The sequence below is a fragment of the Myotis myotis genome, unplaced genomic scaffold (assembly GCF_014108235.1).
Source record: "Myotis myotis isolate mMyoMyo1 unplaced genomic scaffold, mMyoMyo1.p scaffold_m19_p_3, whole genome shotgun sequence".
Classification (NCBI taxonomy): domain Eukaryota; kingdom Metazoa; phylum Chordata; class Mammalia; order Chiroptera; family Vespertilionidae; genus Myotis; species Myotis myotis.
In genome coordinates this window covers 171825245-171847022 of record NW_023416335.1, presented here as the reverse complement: position 1 = coordinate 171847022, position 21778 = coordinate 171825245, and the positions used below count along the sequence as shown (strand labels likewise).

The window sequence follows — 21778 nt, the reverse complement described above, 5'->3', positions numbered from 1 at the left end:
TTAAAAAGAGGAAAATGAAAAGTTAGTTGTTTGAACAGTAATTTAGAAGTTTATGCTTTACTGTTTTTAAGAAGTACATTTATGTATGCTCATACATATATATTTAATGAGCTAAAACTGCAGCTTTCAAAATGAAAGAAGAAATTACCTTGCAGCACATCTGCAGCTTATCTTGATAGCTGTTTTACCAGCCATGTTATTGCAGTTTGCATCATAATTACTTTGTAGATGAAATCACTTGTTTAGCCATAATTAGTTAAGAAAAAATGTTCCCAAGGAAAATCTGTTTCCAGGAAAATTCCTTTTGGATAACTTTGTTTTGTGACATTTAAAAACTATGTCCTGTCATTAACTTTTGTGTTCTTTGTTCTTAATGGGACTTTCCTTTCGCATAGAGAACTGAACACATATTGTTCCCAATGGCATTTTGTTTGTGAAAAATGTAATATATGCAAAATGAAATTTTACATCTTTGTGTTGTTTATTGGTATCAGCGATAGCTGCAAATTTAGAAAAATAAGAGCTATTTGTTCACTCATTCATGCAGTCACTCATTCACTCATTTGATCATTCATTCATTTACCCTTCATTCATCAATTGTTTATTACACTCCTTCTTTAGGCAAGAAGTGTGAAGAAGATAGACACTGCTCTCTACAGTGGAGCATATTAGATTATTCCCTGCAAAAGTTTATTGTAAAACATTTCTCCCTATATTCAAGGATTTCCCCCCACCCCCCCAAAGGCTTACAGTACTGAAGAAGAAATCCCTTGGATGGTGAAGTTCTGAATAGAGGGAATGCTGTAGGGAGAGGTAGGGGTAGCGTGGATAGGAGGAGAATCCACAGTGTTGAAGTATGGGGTCACTCACTTTCTCACCTCACCAACTGGAGACCATGTAACAAGTTTCTTGGATCTAAAATGAAGCTATGGATGCTACCTAACAATGGAAAGCCAAGCAGTGCTGGGTGGGAATAGACTAATGATTGCATATTTAAAATTGATAACTCAGAGACTCAAATTTAATAAATACTAATTGAATATTACTGATATCCTAGGTTCACTTTCTCTTGTAAAATATTATCAATTTCTTTTTCAAAAATAGACCTTTTAAATTATAGACCTAATATAAACCACTAGTTTTTTGAATATCAATAATTTATATATTCAAAGGATTCTTAATTTATATACACAAACTAACATCTTTATAACATCTCTCTATATTTTAAGACATCAATATGCATTACATGTATTTCATAAGTTTATATAATATAAAAATGGGCTTGATCTCTTGATGCATATAAATCTTCATATCTTAGATATAGAAAATCATTAATAATTAAATTTGAATATTTTGAGGAAGAAGTTATAACTTGTATATTGAGACTCATAATGGTTCCCTGTTGAATTGTCATAAGCCTGGCTCAGGTTTATAGGAAGAAAAAAATACATGAACTTCAGTATAGGGAATGAAATACAATGAGATGAATAAAATATAGGTGAATAAAAACAATAGCTAAAAAAAGCAAATATCTGGGCATTATATTTCTCTGATCTCAATTTCTCTTTAATTACAGACTGATTATTAAAATGCTTACAGTTCATAATGCCAGTATAAACCTTTCAATGGTTGGACTGAAGGCCTTAGATCTCCTTCTAACTTCAGGTAATATATACACATATATTTTTAATATTGCTTATTTAACAAATATTTTAAACCATTTGCTGTGTTTTAATGTTTAAAAGTATAATAAAATAATATAACCTAAATATTGATGATCCCCAAATTCTTTGTTTCCATTTTTCTTTCCTTATCTCTTTTTCTCTAACCTTTTCTGTCAAATCCCACATAATATCTTGGCTTTTAATATTACCTTATATAGAACTATACCCCAATTTATATATCTAGCCTCAGCTTGACTCCTAAAATCTGGTTTTACATCTCATATTCCCATTAGCTTGTGGTCCAAACAGATCCTTGTCATTATTATATCTTTCTTCGTTATATCTTTAGTATCCTATCTAATAAAAGAGAAACATGGTAATTGGCGTACAACTGCTACCCTTTCCATTGGCTAATCAGGGCAATATGCAAATTAATTGCCAACCAAGATGGCGGCCGGCAGCCAGGCAGCTTGAAACTAACATGAGGCTTGCTTGCTTCAGTGACGGAGGACTCCAACGTTCCCCACCTGCCGCTGCAGGCCTTTGAGCTGCAACTCTAAACAACTATGTAACAAATATAGAAGCTAAAGAAAACCCCAGAAACCTGTTTTAGTCCGCCGGGCTTCAGCCAGCAGGATCGCAACATTGCAAGCAAAGGCCAGAAACCTACTTTCAGCAGCGGAGGCCTAAGAGCTGGAGCCAAGCCTCAGAGCTAAAGCTGGCCCAGAATAAAAAAAGAAAAAAGAAAAAAAGGAGTGGTTGGGAGCTTCAGTCACCCCCAGCCTGAAAACAGCCCTCAGCCCCTCACCCAGACTGGCCAGGCACCCCAGTGGGGACCCCCGCCCTAAAGGGTGTATGACCAGCTACAAACAGCCATCATCCCCTCACCCAGGCTGGCCAGGCACTCTAGTGGGGACCCCCACCCTGATCCAGGACACCCTTCAGGGCAAACCAGCCGGCACCCACCCGTGCACCAGGCCTCTACCCTATATAGTAAAAGGGTAATATGCCTCCCAGCACCAGGATCAGCGGAGCCGCGAGGCCTCCCGGCACCGGGATCAGCGTGATAGGGGGCAGCGCCCAAACCCCCTGATCGCCCAGTGGCTCTGTGTGTGACAGGGGGCGGGGCCACAACCTCCCTATTGGCCCTGCTCTGTTCGTGACAGGGGAAGGCGCCCCAACCCCCTGATCAGCCCTGCTCTGTGCCTTATAGGGGGGAGCTCCCAACCCCCTGATCGCCCTGCGGCTCTGTGTGTGACAGGGTGCGGCTCCCCAAGCCCCCCACCCCACAGGCCCTGCTCTATGTGTGATGGGGTAGAGCCATAATCTCCCCATCGGCCCTGCCCTGAGTGTGAGAGTGGTGGCGCCCCAACCCCCTGATCAGCCCTGCTCTGTGGGTGATAGAGGGCGGCGCCCCAATCCCCTGATGGGCCCTGCTCTGTGCATGACAGGGGGCAGCGCCCCAACCCCCTGATTGGCTATGCTCTGTGCGTGACAGGGTACAGAGCCCCAACCCCCCTAATGGGCCCTGCTCTGTGAGTGACCGGGGGCAGTGCCCCAACCCCCTGATTGGCCCTGCTCTGTGCGTCACAGGGGGTGGTGCTGCAACCTCCCCATCGACCCTGCTCTGTGCATGACGGGGCGGCGCCCCAACTCCCCAATCGGCCCTGCTCTGAGCCCGACCAGTGGCTGCACCTAGGGATGGAGCCTGCCCTCTGCCACCCGGGAGCAGGCCTAAGCCAGCAGGTCATTATCTCCTGAGGGGTCCCAGACTGCGAGAGGGCACAGGCCAGGCTGAGGGACCCCTCTCCCCTCCGAGTGCATACATTTTTGTGCACTGGGCCTCTAGTATTTTATATAATACTAGAGGCCTGATGCATGAAATTAATGCACGGGGGAGGGGTGTTTCCTCAGCCCAGCCTGCACCCTCTCCAATCCGGGACCCCTTGGGGGATGTCCAGCTGCCGGTTTAGGCCTGATGAGTTGGACATCCCTCTCACAATCCAGGACCGCTGGTTCCTAACTGCTCACCTGCCTGCCTGCCTGATCACCCCTAACTGCCTCCCCTGACAGCCTGATTGCCCCTAACTGCCCCCCCTGCTGGCCTGGTAGCCCCAACTGCCCCCCTCTGATGGCCTGGTCACCCCTAACTCCCCCCCTGTGCTGGCCTGTTCACACTTACTGCCTCCCCACCCCCGCTGGCCTGGTTTCCCCTTAATGCCCCCTCAGCCAGCATGATCACCCCCAACTGCCCCCCTCTGCCAGCCTGGTTGTCCCTTACTGCCCCCCGGCTGGCCTGGTGGCCCCCACTGTCCCCCTGCTGGCCGGGTTGCCCCCAAATCCCCCTCTGCTGGCCTGGTCACCCCAAACTGCCCCTCCACCAGCCTGGTAGCCTCCAATTGCCCCCTCCTGCTAACCTGGTTGCCCCACAGAGCCTGCTGTTCAGTGGTTTGGTCGTCCCTCACTAACCCCCCTGCCTGCCTGGTTGCCCTCTGCAGCCTACTGTTCAGTCCTTTGGTCATTCCTCACTAACCCCCTGCAGGCCTGGTCGCCCCACGAAGCCTGCTATTTGGTCGTCCATCTGGTTGTTTCGGTTGTAACGGCCCCTGGGTCTTTATATATTAAGATAATATCTATAATAATAAAAGCATAATATGCTAATTAGATCAGACGTCCTTCCGGATGACCTTCTGGATGAAGCCGAGGCTGCAAGGGAAGCCTGGGCCCTGGGTGCCTGCTGGCGGCCAGAGGGAAGCCCAGGTCCCAGGTGCTGGAGGGAAGCCTGGGTCCCGGGTGTCAGAGGGAAGCCGGTGCCGGCAGCCAAGGGACGAAAGGCTTACTCTTGCATGAATTTCGTGCATCGGGCATATAATATAATATAATATAATATAATATAATATAATATAATATAATTAATATATATTTTTAGAATATGACATAATAGTAATATTTAAAAAATATATAGCATTACTTCTTGAGTGCTTGATAGATGCCATGTTTCACTTGTAAAATACTTCACATGGCTTTGAAAACATAATCCTCAAAACATCTCTTGAGATAGGTGCTTTATCTCAGTTTTCTAGGAAAGGAACACTGAATCACAGAGAGGTTGCCTCATCCCGTAACAGAATTAGGGTCTGGTTCCACATGTCAGGTTCTTTCCCTGAGGAAACTTCTGTCCGGATCAGAAAACAAAGACTCTTCATATTTTGAAATAGTTGTGCTCATTGCTGTGATGGATGCCTGCTCTGATAGAAGGTTCTCAGAAGAAAGGCTGCGTACAGGAAAGTGAATCAGGAAGGGTAGGGAGGCATTTCCTTCCAAGTGGTGGAGGGTACTGTAGGTCAGGAGAGCAGCAGGGGCAGAGTTGAGAGGTCTATGAGGATAGCACGGTAGGGGCTGGACCCATGGGTCGGACTCCCTTAGTCATGAGGACCCAAAAGGAGAGGGAAAGGAACAAAGAAGGTAAAGATCAGAGTGCAAGGGAAGAGGGAGAGGAAAGGCCAGAATGTACTCACCACTTCACCACAACCTTTTATTAAAATGTATAATGGGACCTTCTAACGAATCTCAGCCATGATTTATTTTGAACTCATCCTTGGGAGCTTTTTTTTTTTTTTTTTTTTTTTTTTTTTTTGAGGGGAGAGGAGTCATTCTCTATTTGGCAGTGGACAGGAAGCTGCTGAGGGTTTATGTATTTAAAAAATCTACCAACACTGGATTATATAGCAGTGTGTGCAGCCATGTGTTTTGAAAAGACTAGTCAATTTAATTTCTTCCACATAACTTTCATAATTTTGCCCTGTAAGGCAAGTTTTTAATGTGTTTTAAAGTTTATCCCAGATACTTATTGAAGGTTAATTTATGAATCATTTTTATTGGTTGGCTTATTAGTTAGTTGATTTAATAGTTACTGGGTGCTTCCTTTGTGCTGGAGAACTGCAAGAGAGATAAGGCAGGATTCCTACAACATAGAAATATTGGACAGCTCAGCACCACTGTCTAGTATTACATTTTGAAATGAAGGAAATGTTGAATATCTATACTTTATGATATCATGGCCATATGGTAGCTGTGGAACATCTAGAGTGTGAGAAACTGAATTTTAATTTTATTTAATTTTAATTAATTTAGAGTTGAAAAGCTAGATGTGCTTAGTGGGTACCAAACGGACAGCACAGGCAGAGGCATCAAGGGTATTTAAATAAATAATTTCAATTTATTAAGAAAAGTACTACAACATGGCTATGAAGAAAACCAGCATAGGAATACAGAGAAGAGAGTGCTGAACTCATTTGTAGAAGTTAAGACCATGGACAGGAACAAGTTTAATCCAGCCCTGCCTCTTATTAGTTGTTGAACCTTGAGCAAAGTCACTCTGCTGATTTACCTCTCAAGTTTCTTCAGTTTTCTTATCTCTCAAATGGGGATTGCCCCTACCTTGTGGGGCTGTGGTGGATTTACACGTGGTAGCAGGAAGTGCTTCAACCCGTATCCAACATGCTATGTACTATACAGGGTTTGCTACTACGACCACCGCTTTCATTCCAGGACTACTGTTTTCATTGACAGAATAGGTATTGTTAGTGTTATTTCTTAAATTATGGTAGGAGCATGTTGGTGATGGGAAAGGGCACGGAACTAGTGCAAGTGCAGAGGGATATCAAAGAAAATGTTTAGTGATCAGTAAGGAGTTTAGCATGTTTCGAATCAACAATGCATGGAGAGACATGGGGCTTATGAAATAAAGCAGCCAGCAGTCAGTTTGTGAAGAGTCTTGTTTGTCAGACTGAAGGGTATGATAAGGCCTTCGACAGTTTCAGCAAGAGGTTTACTGAATACCTTCCCTTTGATAAGGTAAGATAGTTATTTAAAGGGCCACTATGCATGACATAATTGAATTGTTAGTTCCTGGTTCTGTAGGTTTATAGTTGAAGCTCTATATGTCTATTTCCATTTCTGTTTCAAAACATCACATGACATAAGGAGAAGTACCAGAGGATATTAAGATCTTTTTCAATAGAAAGTATTAGAAATATCATTCAAGGAATAAATTAAGTAAAAATTTGGGCCAGGCCCAGCAATTAAGCAATTGTATTTGCATTCCAGGTGAGAGATGATGAGGTCCTGAACACAATAGGCATGGAGGGGCCTAGATCATAAGAAATTTTCAAGATATTTAGCAGATAGATTCAAAGGACTTGGTAATGAGTTGATTGTTTGGTTGGGCAGAGTATGAAGAGAATGTGAAGAAGGAAGATGACCTGGTGGTTTCTCTCTTGGGTAACTACTGGGTGATGGTATCATTGATGAAGATAGGGAACAGGAGTAGCCTATGTTTGGGGTATTCAAATAGTGTTGTCTAAGAGGCAGATAGAAATATGTTTCAGGAATTGAAGGCAAGATGTCTTGGCTACAGGTATATAGAGCTTGATAGGTCTAACATCTGGGGCAAGATTGTGGTTTATCAAAAATAAAAAGCCCACAAACCATTTGTAGTCCTCATGTTAAAATTAACACATTAAATGTTAAAGCAGCTGTTTACTTGGGACATATTGTTCTTTTCATTATAGGTAAAATCACTTTGCTGATATTGGATGAAGACAGCGATATTTTCTTATTAATTTTTGATGCCATGAAAAAGTTTTCAGCCAATGACGAGGTCCAGAAACTTGGATGCAAAGCTTTACATGTGCTATTTGAGAGAGGTATTTTAATATGTCAAATTCTTTATTTTTATATTTATATAAGAGATTTATATAAGAAAAAGAGGTTTATAATGGGAAAAGTAGAACATAATTATGATACCAAGAAGGTTATGTACTATTTATTCAGAGGTAGGCGTTATCAGTCTTGGATGAGTAATGGTGTTCATTCAGAAATATTGCTTGCTTTTGTGGAATGAATTTTATTCATGGGCTATAAATTATGTAATCATAGTACATTTTCTTCCATTGCTTAACAAGACATAAGGTTCACTTTGCAAACCAAATGTGTAGGTGTTAAGAAAGAAAAAATAAAACTGAAGACAAGCATAGGTTAAATTTGGGTTTATGACGTTGAGTCGTCACCGGAGATTTTAGAAATTGGTAACAGCTCTGCATTACAGACTCAGGAGGTTTGCAAAGTGCCCCTTAGGAAAAAGCCCAATATGTTTTTTTTATCAGATGGCACTGAGATTGATAACAGAAATTATCATGTAATTTTAGAGTTGTTCGGATCCTTCCATCCTTTCACTGGCCGGATGGGGAAATGGATCAGGTGAAGTGAGCAACCTGCCTGAGGGCACACAGCTAGCTGCCACCATTGCAGTTCAATTTACCACTATATTTTGAGAGCAGCTTTTGCATCATTATGAGAGCTGACTGTGCTGGGGGTTTAGGATGAGAATAATTTATGTGGGCCCTGTGTCCTTATCAGTTTACCACTCTAGTGTCTGGCAGCTCCAGGAGTAGGATAGATCGCCTTATACTGTTGAATTCCAGCTCATTCCAGAAGGACTTTAAACAGCACATAGATATTTATACATACTAGAGAAAAAAATGATGAGGAAATGGGTGAAGGGAAGATGATAAGAAAATGATAGGTTCAATTTACTACCTACCTCAGGTCCTGTGCATTTGCAAATTATTGGACCAGAAATTTGGCTCTTTGCTTCCTATCTGGCAAAGAAAAGAGGTAAACATCATTGGTTACAAATTTACTTGAGATAAAAGAAAACTCACTTATGAGGACAGGCAATGGGTCTCATGAGAGAGCTGAGAAATCACCCCAAAGGTTTCCTTGGATGAGATAATAAAGTACACACAATCTGCAAGGAATACAAAATGTATTTCATTGAAAGACACTCTGTCAAGAGTCAGAGCAGCATGGGCCTGCTAGATGATCATACTTGGGGAGAAGAATTTGCTGTGAGTAATGAATGGAAGAACTGCATGTCTTTTGGGCTATCTTCGATAAATGTTTTATCTTGCAGCGAGGCTCTTGTGAAGAATTGGGCAAAGTACAGTTTGAGGTTTCATTGTCTTACAGGGCCTCCAGTCTTCTGTGTTAGGGGCATATTCTTCCTCAGGGAAGGGCTAACATCACACTCACCAGTGTGTGGGACCCATCCATGACATATGGAGAAGCACCAGGGAAGGTCAAGATCTTATTCAGTAGAGAGTTCGACAGTGCTGACAGTATTATGGTTGTCAGTGTAGAGTAGGAAAATTGCTAAATTTTCCAAGGAGTATCTCCAGGACGTAGTGGCTGGAAAGTTACTTTTCAGAATTTGAAAGTATGCTGTGGAATCTGCTCCACAAAATGAAAGGCTCATGATCCTTACTAGAAGAACCCAATTTCACATTATATTATATGGGCCATTGGTAAAAAGCTGAAAAACAAAAAGTGATACCGATCACGAAGAGTGCTGCATTTTCTGACATTTTTGCCAGTGCTTTGCTCAGTCTGGATAAATCAGATTTTTGTACATGTGCTTGAAGTTCTCATCCAATAAAACAACTCTAAATGGGACTCATTGGCTTGATCAAGAGACTTTTATTATGAAAATTAATGATAATTTTTGATTGCTGATGAAATCAAGACCATTAAGACAGAGCGTTTGAAAGTCTAATTACTTGTCATTTGCTGATGTGCATTCCTCTTGAACTGATAGATTTAGCTGAGCTGTCCTTCAGCAGTTACAGTTAACCACTCCCTTTTCAGTATTGTGGTATGTTTACTTCCCATAGGTTATCTTTATTAGTCATTGGTCAGGATTCTCCCAAATCCCCCAAATGGAACTGTAAATAATTTTGTTTTTCTGAGAACTGATGACTAATACTCTTACATTTGAAATCGTGGAGAAACTAATATAGGTCAAAAAAAATTATTTTAATCTCAATAGTTCTTTCTCCACTATAAAATTTTAGGAAGGGCCCTGGCTGGTTTGGCTCAGTGGATATAGTGTCGGCCTGTGAGCTGGGGGGTCCCAGGTTCAATTCTGGTCAAGGGCACATGCCCGGGTTGTGGGCTCGATCCCCAGTCGGGGACTTACAGGAGGCAGCTGGTCCATGATTCTCTCTCATCATGGATGTTTCTATCTCTTTCTCTCTTCCTTCCTCTCTGAAATCAATGAAATATATTTAAAAAAATTTAGGAAGGGCTTTTTGCTGATATATATAAACATATCTCTATTGTATTTATTGTGTCTCGCACAACTATCATGAATATTATATTTTTGATTAATTAAAAATTTCATGTCATCTTTAAGCTTTTTCAGTATTTTGCCTTTCATTTTTTAGTTTCAGAGGAGCAACTGACTGAATTTGTCGAGAATAAAGATTATATGATATTGCTAACTGCGTTAAAAAACTTTAAAGATGAGGAGGAAATTGTGCTTTACGTACTGCGCTGTTTACATTCCCTAGCAAGTCCTTGTAAGTAGCCTATGTACATGATTTCTTTTTGTGTGTGTGAACAATTACAATATATTTTTTCCTGAGTGTGTTTTAAAAATATTTTTATTATTTAGAAACTTGTGGATGCTGAACCCATTCATTTATTTATTCATTTAATTGGTTTTTATTTATTGATGCTGTACTGGAGTTGGCTCTGGGCTTGGTATTGGGAAAACTGTTAGTAGAAAATATAAACATATTTATTGCCTTTTTGGAGCCCATAGTACTATGGGAGATACAGATAAATACATAGGTGACTGTGATGTATTATAAGGCAAGAGTTGGCCCAAGTACCTTGGATTAGGAGAACAAACAGTGCATGAGGCATGATCTCTCAACAAAGACTTGAATGATGAGAAGAGCTTTTTTTGTGTGTAGGGAGGTGGAAGTGTAGGTAAAGTGGCCCAGAGAGGGGGCATGATAAGTATAAAGATGCCAGAGCAAGAGAGAGCACAGTGCATTTAAGAAGATAAAAGTAGCTCAGTAAACTGTGTGTTTCAGAGTGTGTATGTGTGTGTGTGCATGCATGTGTGTGCATGTGTGTGTGTATGCACATGCACAGCCCCAAGTGTGTGTTCGGGTGTCATTTAATGGAGGTGGTGGCAGGGCTTGATAAGAGTCAGTGGATGAGAATAGAGACATAGCAAGATCTTAAAGGACCCAAACAGCCACAGGAAGGAGTTTAAACTTTGTTGTGATCTTGTTTAGCATTTTTTGATGTTTTGAAATCACAAAAAAGTACAGATAAAAAATTAATCTGCTGTGGATGCTGCCAGTGATTGTCAATGGGTTCAGATAATGCTTCAGATTCTGTTACTTTTATACGTGCATGAGCATTTTGTATTTCAGGTATTATCTGGGAGGGTTTATCCAGGACATACACATGCATTTATTTAGTAATACTTTCATCTTCACATGAGATTAAATGGGTTAAATGATGTGAAAAAATGCAGACTAGTCTCTGTTATGTAATGTGTTATAAAAACATTGACCATATTATTACCTAATTTGTATTTCACATATATGGTATTGTACATAAATATGCACACATGGTTTCAGACATGGAAATCTGCAGGTCTGAGACTTCAGTAAAAACCCCGGTCCCTTGTGAAAGAAAGCCCTTTCTTTGTGATGGTTTTAAAATCCATCATTTTTTTTTTTATCCCCAGGAAATTAACCACTTGGAAGTAGATGGGACTGAGCAATAATAGATAATGGACATACTTTTAGATTTCTCTGAGTCATCCACTGTCAACAAACTGAATATATTCTTAATTTTACTTTTCCTTGGCTATATTTATACATTTATTTATCTACCAGAGGCCCGATGCACAAAATTCATACAAGAGTAGACCTTCCTTCCCCTGGCTGCTGGCACTGACTTCCCTCTGGCACCCAGAACCTGGGCTTCCCTCGCAGTCCCAGCTTCGTCGGAAGTACATCCGGTCTAATTAGCATATTATTAGCATATTATGCTTTTATTAGTATAGGTTTGGGGCTGGCTGCTTTTGAAATTCATTGTTTCCCACCCACATCTGCTATAACCCAGGGAAAATGTGTTGATTCATAATGTAAAGGTCAAAGAAAGTAGCAAATTTAAACAGTCAGTGTTTTGAACACTGATGGTACTTGGAAGACATTTACCATTGAGTCATAGAGAAAATCATGTCTGCTATTCTGAGTAAATGCAGAAAATTGTTTTAAGAGGCCGTTTTTCTTTCATTTTAACATGTTTTTCCATATTTAACATTTTTAGTACAACTTAAACATAAAAATGTATTTTTTAGGAAAATGGTTAGTTTGGCTATGCTGAAAAAGAAATAAAAATACTTTGCAAACATCTTTTTGTTGTTTTAATAATAGTCAACATTTCATTCAGCCATGTAGTTTTTTCCATATAGGTTCTGCTCGCACACTCCCTCTCTCTGTTAATTAACTGCCTTTCCCAGTGGATTCTTTCCTTCCTTTCTGTTCACCAGTGTTTGGCCCTTAGCCATATAGTTTAGTATGCTGCCTCTCCTCCCTGTCCCCCACCTTTTGTTGCCTTGCACACTGGCTGTTCTGCTCCCCTTCTGGAATGGACAGAAAATTGCTCTTAGCTGACTTTAACCTTTTAATTATGGAATGGAATCTTCATTTTTCTTTTGTTGATTTGAGGAAAAGGAACAATTAAAAGACTTTATCTGATATACTAGTGCCTCATTAGGGAATAGGCCCTAAATTCACTTATTGGAACATTTATGGCCAAGGCATTATATTTTTATGTAATAATGATATTTTTATACTTATATAAAAACACTCTCAATTTCCCCTTTATCTTGTTTAAGTTTTTAAGCCAAGAAACAGCAATAAAGCAACTTTCCTTTAATGCTAGAGATGAATCCTAAATCCTATTATATTTGCAATGAACAGCATAGTATTTTTATAGCTATTTGACAAAGCACGGTATTTAAATTTGGAAATGTAGCCATTATGCTGCCAGAGATTTACAGTAAGAAGTCTTTGTATGTGTATTTATGAGGGACAATTCTTACCTTAATGACGATTAGGATTTCTCTAAATTTAGGCAACAATGTTGAAGTCCTCATGAGTGGCAACGTCAGGTGTTACAACATTGTGGTAGAAGCCATGAAAGCATTCCCTGTCAATGAAAAAATTCAAGAAGTGAGTTGCTGCTTGCTCCATAGACTTACGTTAGGTGAGTTATAATTCTTGGTTCATTTATTATCACAGTCTCTATGATGTAAGTATATATAGCATATGTATATTTTATTCTGACATATATTAGATGGAAATACTGTAAAATTGTAAACTGTCCTGTCATGCTTAGGAGGAATTTTAAAAGGAGTGGCAAAAAATAGATGTGGGTAAGAGAAGTCTTATTGTTAGTGCGATATTTAAAGTGTCATTATGTAAATAGTTCACGTATAAAGAATGAGAATAATATGCAGAAAATGTGAAGCACTAGGCAGAAGGACTCTCCAGTCAACTTGGATGTTAGTACATTGCCAGTTTGATAAAAGCTACTCTGGGCTCTTTCTTTCTCTGCTTTCTCTACAGAGGTTAACACTATCCAGAATTTTGTGTTGAAATATTTTTGGTTTCTTTAATCATTAATCCATAGCTATCATGTGTTTTGTATCTGAGAATTCCAATATAAGAAGTTCTTGGGAGTTTAACCTTAGTGCTTCTGTGCTGCCAGTCTGTCACAGTCGTCTTCCTGTATGCTTGTGAGCATCTCTGACTGAGCTTAATCTCTGCAAATACTGTGGATCTAAGTTACAGATCCTCAGGACTTGCAGGAGTTAGGGCACAGGACTGATCTAGGAGCACTTCAGAATTGTTTTAAGGTCCCAGCTGGATGTGGGGGACTCTGGTCGAGCTACCCTACCTTGGAGAGAGTCTGGGGCTAGTCCGTTGATCTGAGTGACCCATACTTTCCTACAAGGCTACCCTGGCTAGTCCATTTCCCTTCACCTCACAGCCCTTGTTTCAACTTCCTGTTGAACCTCCCTGCCCCACTTCCTTTTATTTAGAGGAAATAAATCTGATGTTGGAATTTAGAGGAAATAAAGGAGTGGGGCAACTTCCTGTTGAACCTCCCAGCCCCACTCCTCCCCAACCCATCTTCAGGATCATTTAAAGCAGGGGTCCTCAAACTTTTAAACAGGGGGCCAGTTCACTGTCCCTCAGACTGTTGGAGGGCCGGACTATAGTTTTAAAAAAAAACTATGAACAAATTCCTATGCACACTGCACATGTCTTATTTTGAAGTAAAAAAACAAAACAGGAACAAATACAATATTTGTATTTGCATGTGGCTGTAGTTTGAGGACCCCTGATTTAAAGGATCAATAAAACAACAATATTATATATAAGAAATGACTTTGGAAACTATGAAATAAAAGTTCAAATATTAAGACATGTTACCACATCGCCATACCTACACATGAGGACCCAGTCAGCAAGTCTGTGTGTGCCACCCAAGATCACGTAGTGAATAAGTGGTGAAATCAGGCTGTGAGCTGGGATTTCTGCATCCCCTAAACAAAAGCATTTCTTCTAAGACGTAGTAGCCATTACTAGTTTATCGTTTTTTATCAGGTGAGATTTTTATTTATTATGTTTCATGAAGGTCATAATCTTCATGAAGATCTTGCTACATGATATTTGAGAGCATTTTAATGTAATTCCACTCTTCATTTCTTAAAATAGACAATTGATTACCATACTAACATACAATCCTCTATTTCATGTTCTGCAATTTACCAGTCAAGTTACAGCTTGCTCCACTTATATTACCAATCTGAGTTTACCTTAATCCCCGGTAATGAATCAGAGGAAGTGGTTTCACTGTTGGGCGTAGGGAAATGGTACTTGCTTACCAAATAGGTCTGTCATGGCACATGAAGGGTGCGCAGCATTATGCTATTGAAATTAAATGAACCAGAAAAAATAGCAAATCACTAAGTTTTGTGTTGTTCTGTAACTTTTTGAAAATAAAAAGCCATCAAATTTATCTTCAGATAAGGATGCATTTTTCTCTCTCATTGATTTCTCAACAGGTTTAGTATGTGTTCCATTTAAAAACTAGAGAATTTATTGTCTCTGTTATTGTTTCAAAAGAAGCTGGATAAAACTTTTAGCTTTCTCTTCATAATTAAAATAAAAACTCAAAGTCAAGATATAAATACTTAGCATTTTGTCAAATTATGTAATCTAATTAGGGGTTTAATACATTGAAAGCCTTATATAATTTACTATGTATTTTTACAGAAATTATCTGAAAATAAGATGGGGCCAGTCTTACTGGTATTTGCCCAGTCACAGAGCTGGCAGTGGCAGGGGAATAATAGTAGGGAGAAGAACCAAGTTTAGGTAAATGGATAAAAGTAGAAGAGAATCTTTTTAAAATGACTCCAAGACCAGAGATCACCAAGGGCTGGGAGCATGTCTGCTTAGTGGGTGCATCTGGAAGAGGCAGAACGTATGAGGGTATTGGTAACGAAGAGCTATGCCTAGTAAAACTACCTTTTGATTTTGAAAGCACTGGTTGCTCTCTAGCGTGTTTTAGGTGTTTTATTATATAGGATCTTTTCCAATTCTGGCTTTGTTTCTCAGGGATCATTTAATTACATTTATGGCTAAATAGGAGTGCCATTCTTACTTCTGCAAGGAAACCTGGCAACGGTTAGTGAATTACAAACAAGCTGAATGGAAAGAGGCACATCTTTCAGGAATTATCATTTATTTTTTCCTATTCAGGATTTAGATTTTTTGAATGATGTGTTGATTCTTGGAAGAATGAGTGTAAAAAGGTGGGGGACTTCTTCTGGGTTGGGTTAAAGTTGTTGAAATAGTTGCTTGGTTTTCTTCTGGGATTTCCACAGACAAGATCAAGTAATAAGTGTGCCAATGGATTTTCTTAGCAGTATTCCTTTAAGCGAAAGAAGGATGTTTCAGCAAAAGCATTTAATGACAAGGGAGGGCCTTAAACCCCCCCCCCCATCTTTCAGAAGACAGGAAAATTAAACTATTATGTACAATGAATATTGTAGAGCCATGTATAACAGACACCTCATTGTTTTCATATAATAATGGCATGAGAGGGAGTCAAAGAACACAAAGTTAATATCACCCAACCATATTAATTTTGCCCAGTCAGTTCCATTGCCTACATAAGATTATTGAATGACTGCATGAAATAAATTTTTAAAACTTAATGCCATCATATTAAGCTATTTTAATTAAGGTAAATGTATGTTTTAATGTCATGAAACTATTCACTACTTAAATTTACTGATTTAAATACTGTTAAATAATTAAAGTTAATTTAAGTTTCGTGAGTGAGAATACATCTAATATTTCACTTAACTTTCAGGTAATTTTTTTAATATCCTGGTATTAAACGAGGTGCATGAGTTTGTGGTGGAAGCTGTGCAGCGGTATTCAAAGAATGCAACGCTGCAAATCGCCGGGCTCAGCTGTTTAGCGCTCCTCAGTAAGTAACTTTACTAAAAAGGAAGTTCTTCCAGGTACATTTGATCCTGACTATTCACATTATAACAAGATAACATCATAACAAGAAAGTCATATGTAGAGAAGGACCCATTAAGCGCCCTTTCTGTCCTAATGTAATTCATTTTCCAGTAGAGGATACTTTCAAGGGGATTAACATTTCCCAAGCTCATACACCAGTACATCTTTGACTTGACTTTGTTATGGGGCAGCTAATCTTCATTAATCTTCCTCTAGTCCATTAGTTTTGTTTGATTTCCTCTTCCTCATTTGGCCAGTTAGCTAGATGGGATAGCAGTGTCATGAGGTGTGTGATATATTATTAAAAAGTTCTTTATAATTAACCAAAGCCGCTACTAATGAATACCTCACTATGTTTGTTTTGTTTCAAAATATGGACTTAGAGCTGGTTGTTCAAACTGTAAGTAAGACATATATTTATGTTCTTTTCAAGCTGAGACCATTTTTTTAAATCAAGACTTAGAGGTAAAGAATGAAAATGAGGAGAATGAAGATGATGAGGAAGAAGATAAATTGTTTTGGCTAGAAGCCTGTTACAAAGCCCTAACTTGGCATAGAAAGAACAAGCATGTGCAGGTTGGACTCCATAAATATTACAGTTATTCAAAATTGTTTGTTCAATGATTTATGTTTTGACAAGTTTTTTTTCTCCCCTCCCCTAACCCAGGAGGCTGCCTGCTGGGCCTTAAACAATCTCCTTATGTATCAGAACAGTTTGCACGAGAAGATTGGAGATGAAGATGGCCAGTCAGTTGTTTTGATTTTATATGTTTTAATTATATTTCTAATCAATGCATATAAAATACCATAACTGCGAATTTCATTGTTATATTTTTGATATAAGCACATATGTTTTAAGTCCCTTCACAAAATAGTAGTGGATATATAATATTGTGATCCCATTGCCTTCAGGAACTAGTAAAAGGTTGTGTGTTTGAGTTATTACTGTGACATTTGGAGTCAAGAGTCATTCAGTAAACTATGAATCATCAAGAAAGAACCTTATAATTTTATGGCTGTTCATTTAAAAATGCCATTTTAGCCTGGCTGGCGTGGCTCAGGGGTTGAGCATCCAGGAGTTCCTTGTTAGAGTCCTCCTAAGAGCAGGTGCCCAAGTTGCAGGCTCAATGCCCAGTAGAGGGCGTGCAGGAGGCAGCCGATCAATGATTCTCTCAATATTGATGTTTCTATCTCTCTCTCCCCCTCCCTTCTTTTCTGAGATCAACAATAATATATATTTTAAATAATGCCATTTTAAATAGTCTCAGGTGATAGAAATCGCAGTCACCTGTGACTTTTTCTGTTGCAGTGGCTAGCCAGCAGGTTGTCACTATCAGGAGTTAAATGTGTTTAGAAGACTCCTGTAATGATTCCCTACTTGATGTTGCAGTGTTGACCTGCCTTCTCCTGGGAGCATTATTTGTAGCTGATACCTCTTGAGGAGGCTTTCTATGGGAATGCTAGTCAAGCCTCATAAGACGGACCTTCTTTCCAAAGATACAAACTGTAAACAGGAGATCTGTGTATATCGGATTTGTATCAGGGCCACACCCATGTCTTGTGGCAGCTGCTTACACTTGTGCTGTTTGCTCTCAGTATTTAAATGACTTATCTTGGAAACTTAAATAGTAATATCCATTCCTTATAGCCCGTTTGCATAGTGACCCACTGCCAATTAGAATAGAACTAATAACACACTTGCTATTTAATTAAACATCTCTATTTTGAAAGGAAATGCTAATCCTGATTTACCTTGAGCAATCTTTCCAAGAGGTTTGGGTAAGGTAGATTCATGTTGCAGTTATAAATTTCACTTCATAGCACACTGATTTGTCAATAGCCATAGGAATCTTTAAAATAAATACATTGTTAAAAGAAAATACCTGTGCTCTGTATTTCAAAAACTCACACTGCTTCTTTACAATTTTTTGTTTTTCCTTTCTGGCTTCCATTATATCCTTTTTTTCATTTTATCCATTTTAATAGATAGATAGATAGATAGATTTTGGAGAGGAAGAGAGAGATAGAAACATCAATGATGAGAGAGAATCATTGATTAGCTGCCTCGTGCATGCCCCCTACTGGAGATCAAGCACGCAACCCAGGCATATGCCCTGACCGGGAATCGAACCTTGATCTCCTGGTTCATAGGTCAACGCTCAACCACTGAGCCACGCCAGCCAGGCTTTCTCTTTTAAATCTAACCACTTCTTCATAGATTTGCTAAGTCTTTTCCCTCTTCTACTGCTTATCAACTTTGAAGATAGAAATACTAATTTATTAGCATTTAATGGATTTAAATCTAACTTTTAAATACATATAAAAGTGATTACCCATAATTCACTCTTGTAAGTGGAAGTGATATAAAATATGTAGATGCCCTTGTATTTTGTTAGAGAGAGTAGAGAAGTGAATATTTGGGATCATGATTGGAAAGATTAACATTGTGGTTGAATTTGTGCAAGGTTCCCAGCTCATCGGGAAGTGATGCTCTCCATGCTGATGCATTCTTCGTCAAAAGAAGTCTTTCAGGCATCTGCAAACGCTTTGTGCACTCTCCTAGAACAAAATGGTAAGGGGCACACCATCGTTTTTTAATAAAAAGAAACACATTTTGTGTTTTTTACATTATAAAAGCAACACATTGTTAAAAATGTCATATGTATATATCTGATATAGATAGTAAGTATATACATGCATCATGTATATTATACATCTCTCTCTCTCTATATATATACATATCTGATATATAGGTAAAAAAATTAAGAAAATAAATACTTTGATGTGTTTCTTCTGGACTTCTCTGTATGTACTCACACATGATATAGACAAAATATTTCCTTTTTTTTTTTGCAGAAATGGGATCATATACTCTTATACAGACAAAGTGTACATTTTTTTTGTGTTGATAAATATAAATCCTTACATTTTCATTTTTTAATGCCTGGATAGTTTTCCAATGTATGCCTATATTCTATTTTATGAACCAGTTTCTTTTTTAAAAAATCTTTATTGTTGAGATTATTACAGATGTCCCTCTTTCTTCCCCCCATAGCTCCCCTCAACCTGGTTTCTGCCCTACCCCACCCCAGGCCTTCCCCACTCTATTGTCTGTGTCCATAGGTAATGCATACATTCATATAAGATCTTTGTTTAATCTCTTCCCGCCCCCCTCCCTTTCCTTTGAGAATCATCAGTCTGTTCCATTTCCATGCCAATGATTCTATTTTATTCACCAGCTTATTCTGTTTATTAGATTTCTTATTTGTTTGATTTTTAGATTCAATTGTTGATACATATGTATTTGTTGCCATTTTGTTGTTGATATTTTTTATCTTCACCTTTTTCTTCTTCCTCTTCTTAAAGAATACTCAACATTTCATATAATACTGGTTTGGTGGTGATGAACTCTTTTAGCTTTTTCTTGTTTGTGAAGCTCTTTATATGACTTTCAATTCTAAATGATAGCTTTGCTAGGTCCTTGTTATTCATCACTTTGAATATTTCTTGCCATTCCCTTCTGGCCTGCAAAGTTTCTGTTGAGAAATCAGCTGACAGTTGAGTGGGCAGTCCCTGTAGGTAACTAACTGCTTTTTTCTTGCTGCTTTTAAGATTCTCACTTTGTCTTTAGCTCTTGGGATTTTAATTATAATGTGGCTTGATGTGGTTCTCTTGTTTGGGGTTCTCTGTGCTTCCTGGACTTGTAAGTCTATTTCTTTCACCAGGTAGGGGAAGTTTTCTGTCATTATTTCTTCAAATAGGTTTTTAATATCTTGCTCTCTCTCTTCTCCTGGCACCCCCATAATTCGGATGTTGGTACGCTTGAAGTTGTCCCAGAGGCTTCTTACACTATCTTCATATTTTTGGATTCTTTTTTCTTTTTGCTCTTCTAGTTGGGTGTTTTTTGCTTCCTCATTTTTTAAATCATTGATTTGATTCTTGGGATCCACTAGTCTACTATTGAATCCCTGTATATTATTCTTTATTTAAGTTGGTGTATGCTTAATTTTTGACTGGTCTTTTTCTATTTTTTTTTTTTTTTGGCATTCTCACTAAGATCTTTGAAAATCTCACTAAGTCCCTTGGAGGTTTCTAGAAGATTATTGAGTAACCTTATAACCTTGGTTTTGAACTCTGTATCCAATGTTTCCATTTCTTTTATTTGTGACATATTTCTTTGTCTCTGCATTTTGGCTGCTTCCCTGTGTTTGTTTCTATGTATTGGATAGAGCTGCTAAGTCTCCTTAAGTTGACAGAGTGGCGTTATGTGGTAGGTGTCCTATAGGCCCCAGTGGCTCAGCCTGAGGTAGACACTCTAGGTCAGTGGTCGGCAAACTGCGGCTCGGCAAACTGCGGCTCGTGTGCCACATGTGCTCTTCCACAAAATACCGGCTCTTCCACAAAATACCGACTTCTGCGCATGGGCCATGAAGTTTCAATTGCACTGTACGTGCGCGCCCGCACGTGGTATTTTGTGGAAGAGCCACACTCAAGGGGCCAAAGAGCCGCATGTTGCTTGCAAGCTGTGGTTTGCCGATCATGGCGCTAAGTCAAGCATGTCAAACTCGCAGCCCACTGGCCATGCGTTTGACATGCTTGCTCTATGTGCACCCCTTTGTGTGCTGTGTGCACAGTCTTGTTGTAGCTGAGCCTTAATTGCTGTTGGTGACACTGGGAGGAATTGACCTCCAGGCCAATTGGCTGGGGGACCATCTGTGACTACAGTGGAAGAGCTGCTGTGCAGGAGACACCCTTATGGAGCAGGACATGCTTCAGTGGGGCTTTGGTGTTCACTGAGTCTGCCCCTTGAGTGTGTTGTATATGGATGTGTAGAGTTATAATCTGGTATGGTCTGACACTGACCACTGGGTACACTGGCTCTTGGGTCTCCAGGGAGGTGTAAAGTCAACCACTGCCTGAGGCCACCCAGCAGGAGCTACAGAGAGATCTGCAAATGATTATAAAGGCATTGGGATTGACAGCTCTTGCAGAATATTTTTGGAGAAAGGAAAATACTGAAAATCTGAGACAGGGACCAGTGTACTAGAGAACCTGTGTTTAGTGAAAGGAATCCAGAAACTACCTCTTGCATGTTTTCTTACGCTGTTATGGAAGTGAAATCCAGGGGGAAAAGCGTTTGTTCTTCCTTTTCTTCCTTTCTCCCTCCACCTCTCTGGTGGCACTTGAATAAAAGGCTTGGGGTGGCAGGAGTCCTTGCAGGGAGACAGGGGGTGTCTGTGGGGATAATAATGGGGCAGGAGTGGTAAGAAAAGGCATTGCTCTTCTCCAATCCCAGCTTGTACTGCACGGAGCCTGGATAGGGACCTCGCTCCTGAAAGTAAGGGCCACACTGGGCTGTCATTGCGTGGAGCGCCATGCACGAACAACATGGCGTCGGTGCTGTGATTCTTTACCTAGAAATCGCCGTCATTGATATGTCAACAAAACAGTCATGACTTGTGAGATTTGGCCTGCTCCTTTATTAGGGTGTCAGGAGATCAGTTACATTTGAAGTCGACCTTGATATTTTTGTTCAGAACCAGTTTTCTGCTCTTTCTGGTTCCTTACTTCTTTGCTCTTGGCCACCTGCCAGGTAAACTGCCCACAGACCCCTTTGAGTCATCCTTGGAGTTC

The 21778-nt window shown here is 39.6% G+C and overlaps 1 protein-coding gene across 6 annotated transcripts in view; it reads left to right on the top strand.

Moving 5' to 3' along the window:
• The window catches only part of LRRK2 (leucine rich repeat kinase 2), a 122357-nt gene that overhangs the window by 6709 nt on the left and 93870 nt on the right, over positions 1–21778 (top strand). For all 6 annotated transcript variants that reach the window (XM_036297040.1, XM_036297038.1, XM_036297041.1 and 3 more), the window contains 8 exons: positions 1577–1665; positions 7238–7372; positions 9950–10084; positions 12672–12803; positions 15987–16106; positions 16578–16720; positions 16812–16891; positions 18610–18716. In XM_036297040.1, the coding sequence (XP_036152933.1) occupies positions 1577–1665; positions 7238–7372; positions 9950–10084; positions 12672–12803; positions 15987–16106; positions 16578–16720; positions 16812–16891; positions 18610–18716 (941 nt within the window). The remainder of the gene's footprint in view (positions 1–1576; positions 1666–7237; positions 7373–9949; positions 10085–12671; positions 12804–15986; positions 16107–16577; positions 16721–16811; positions 16892–18609; positions 18717–21778) is intronic.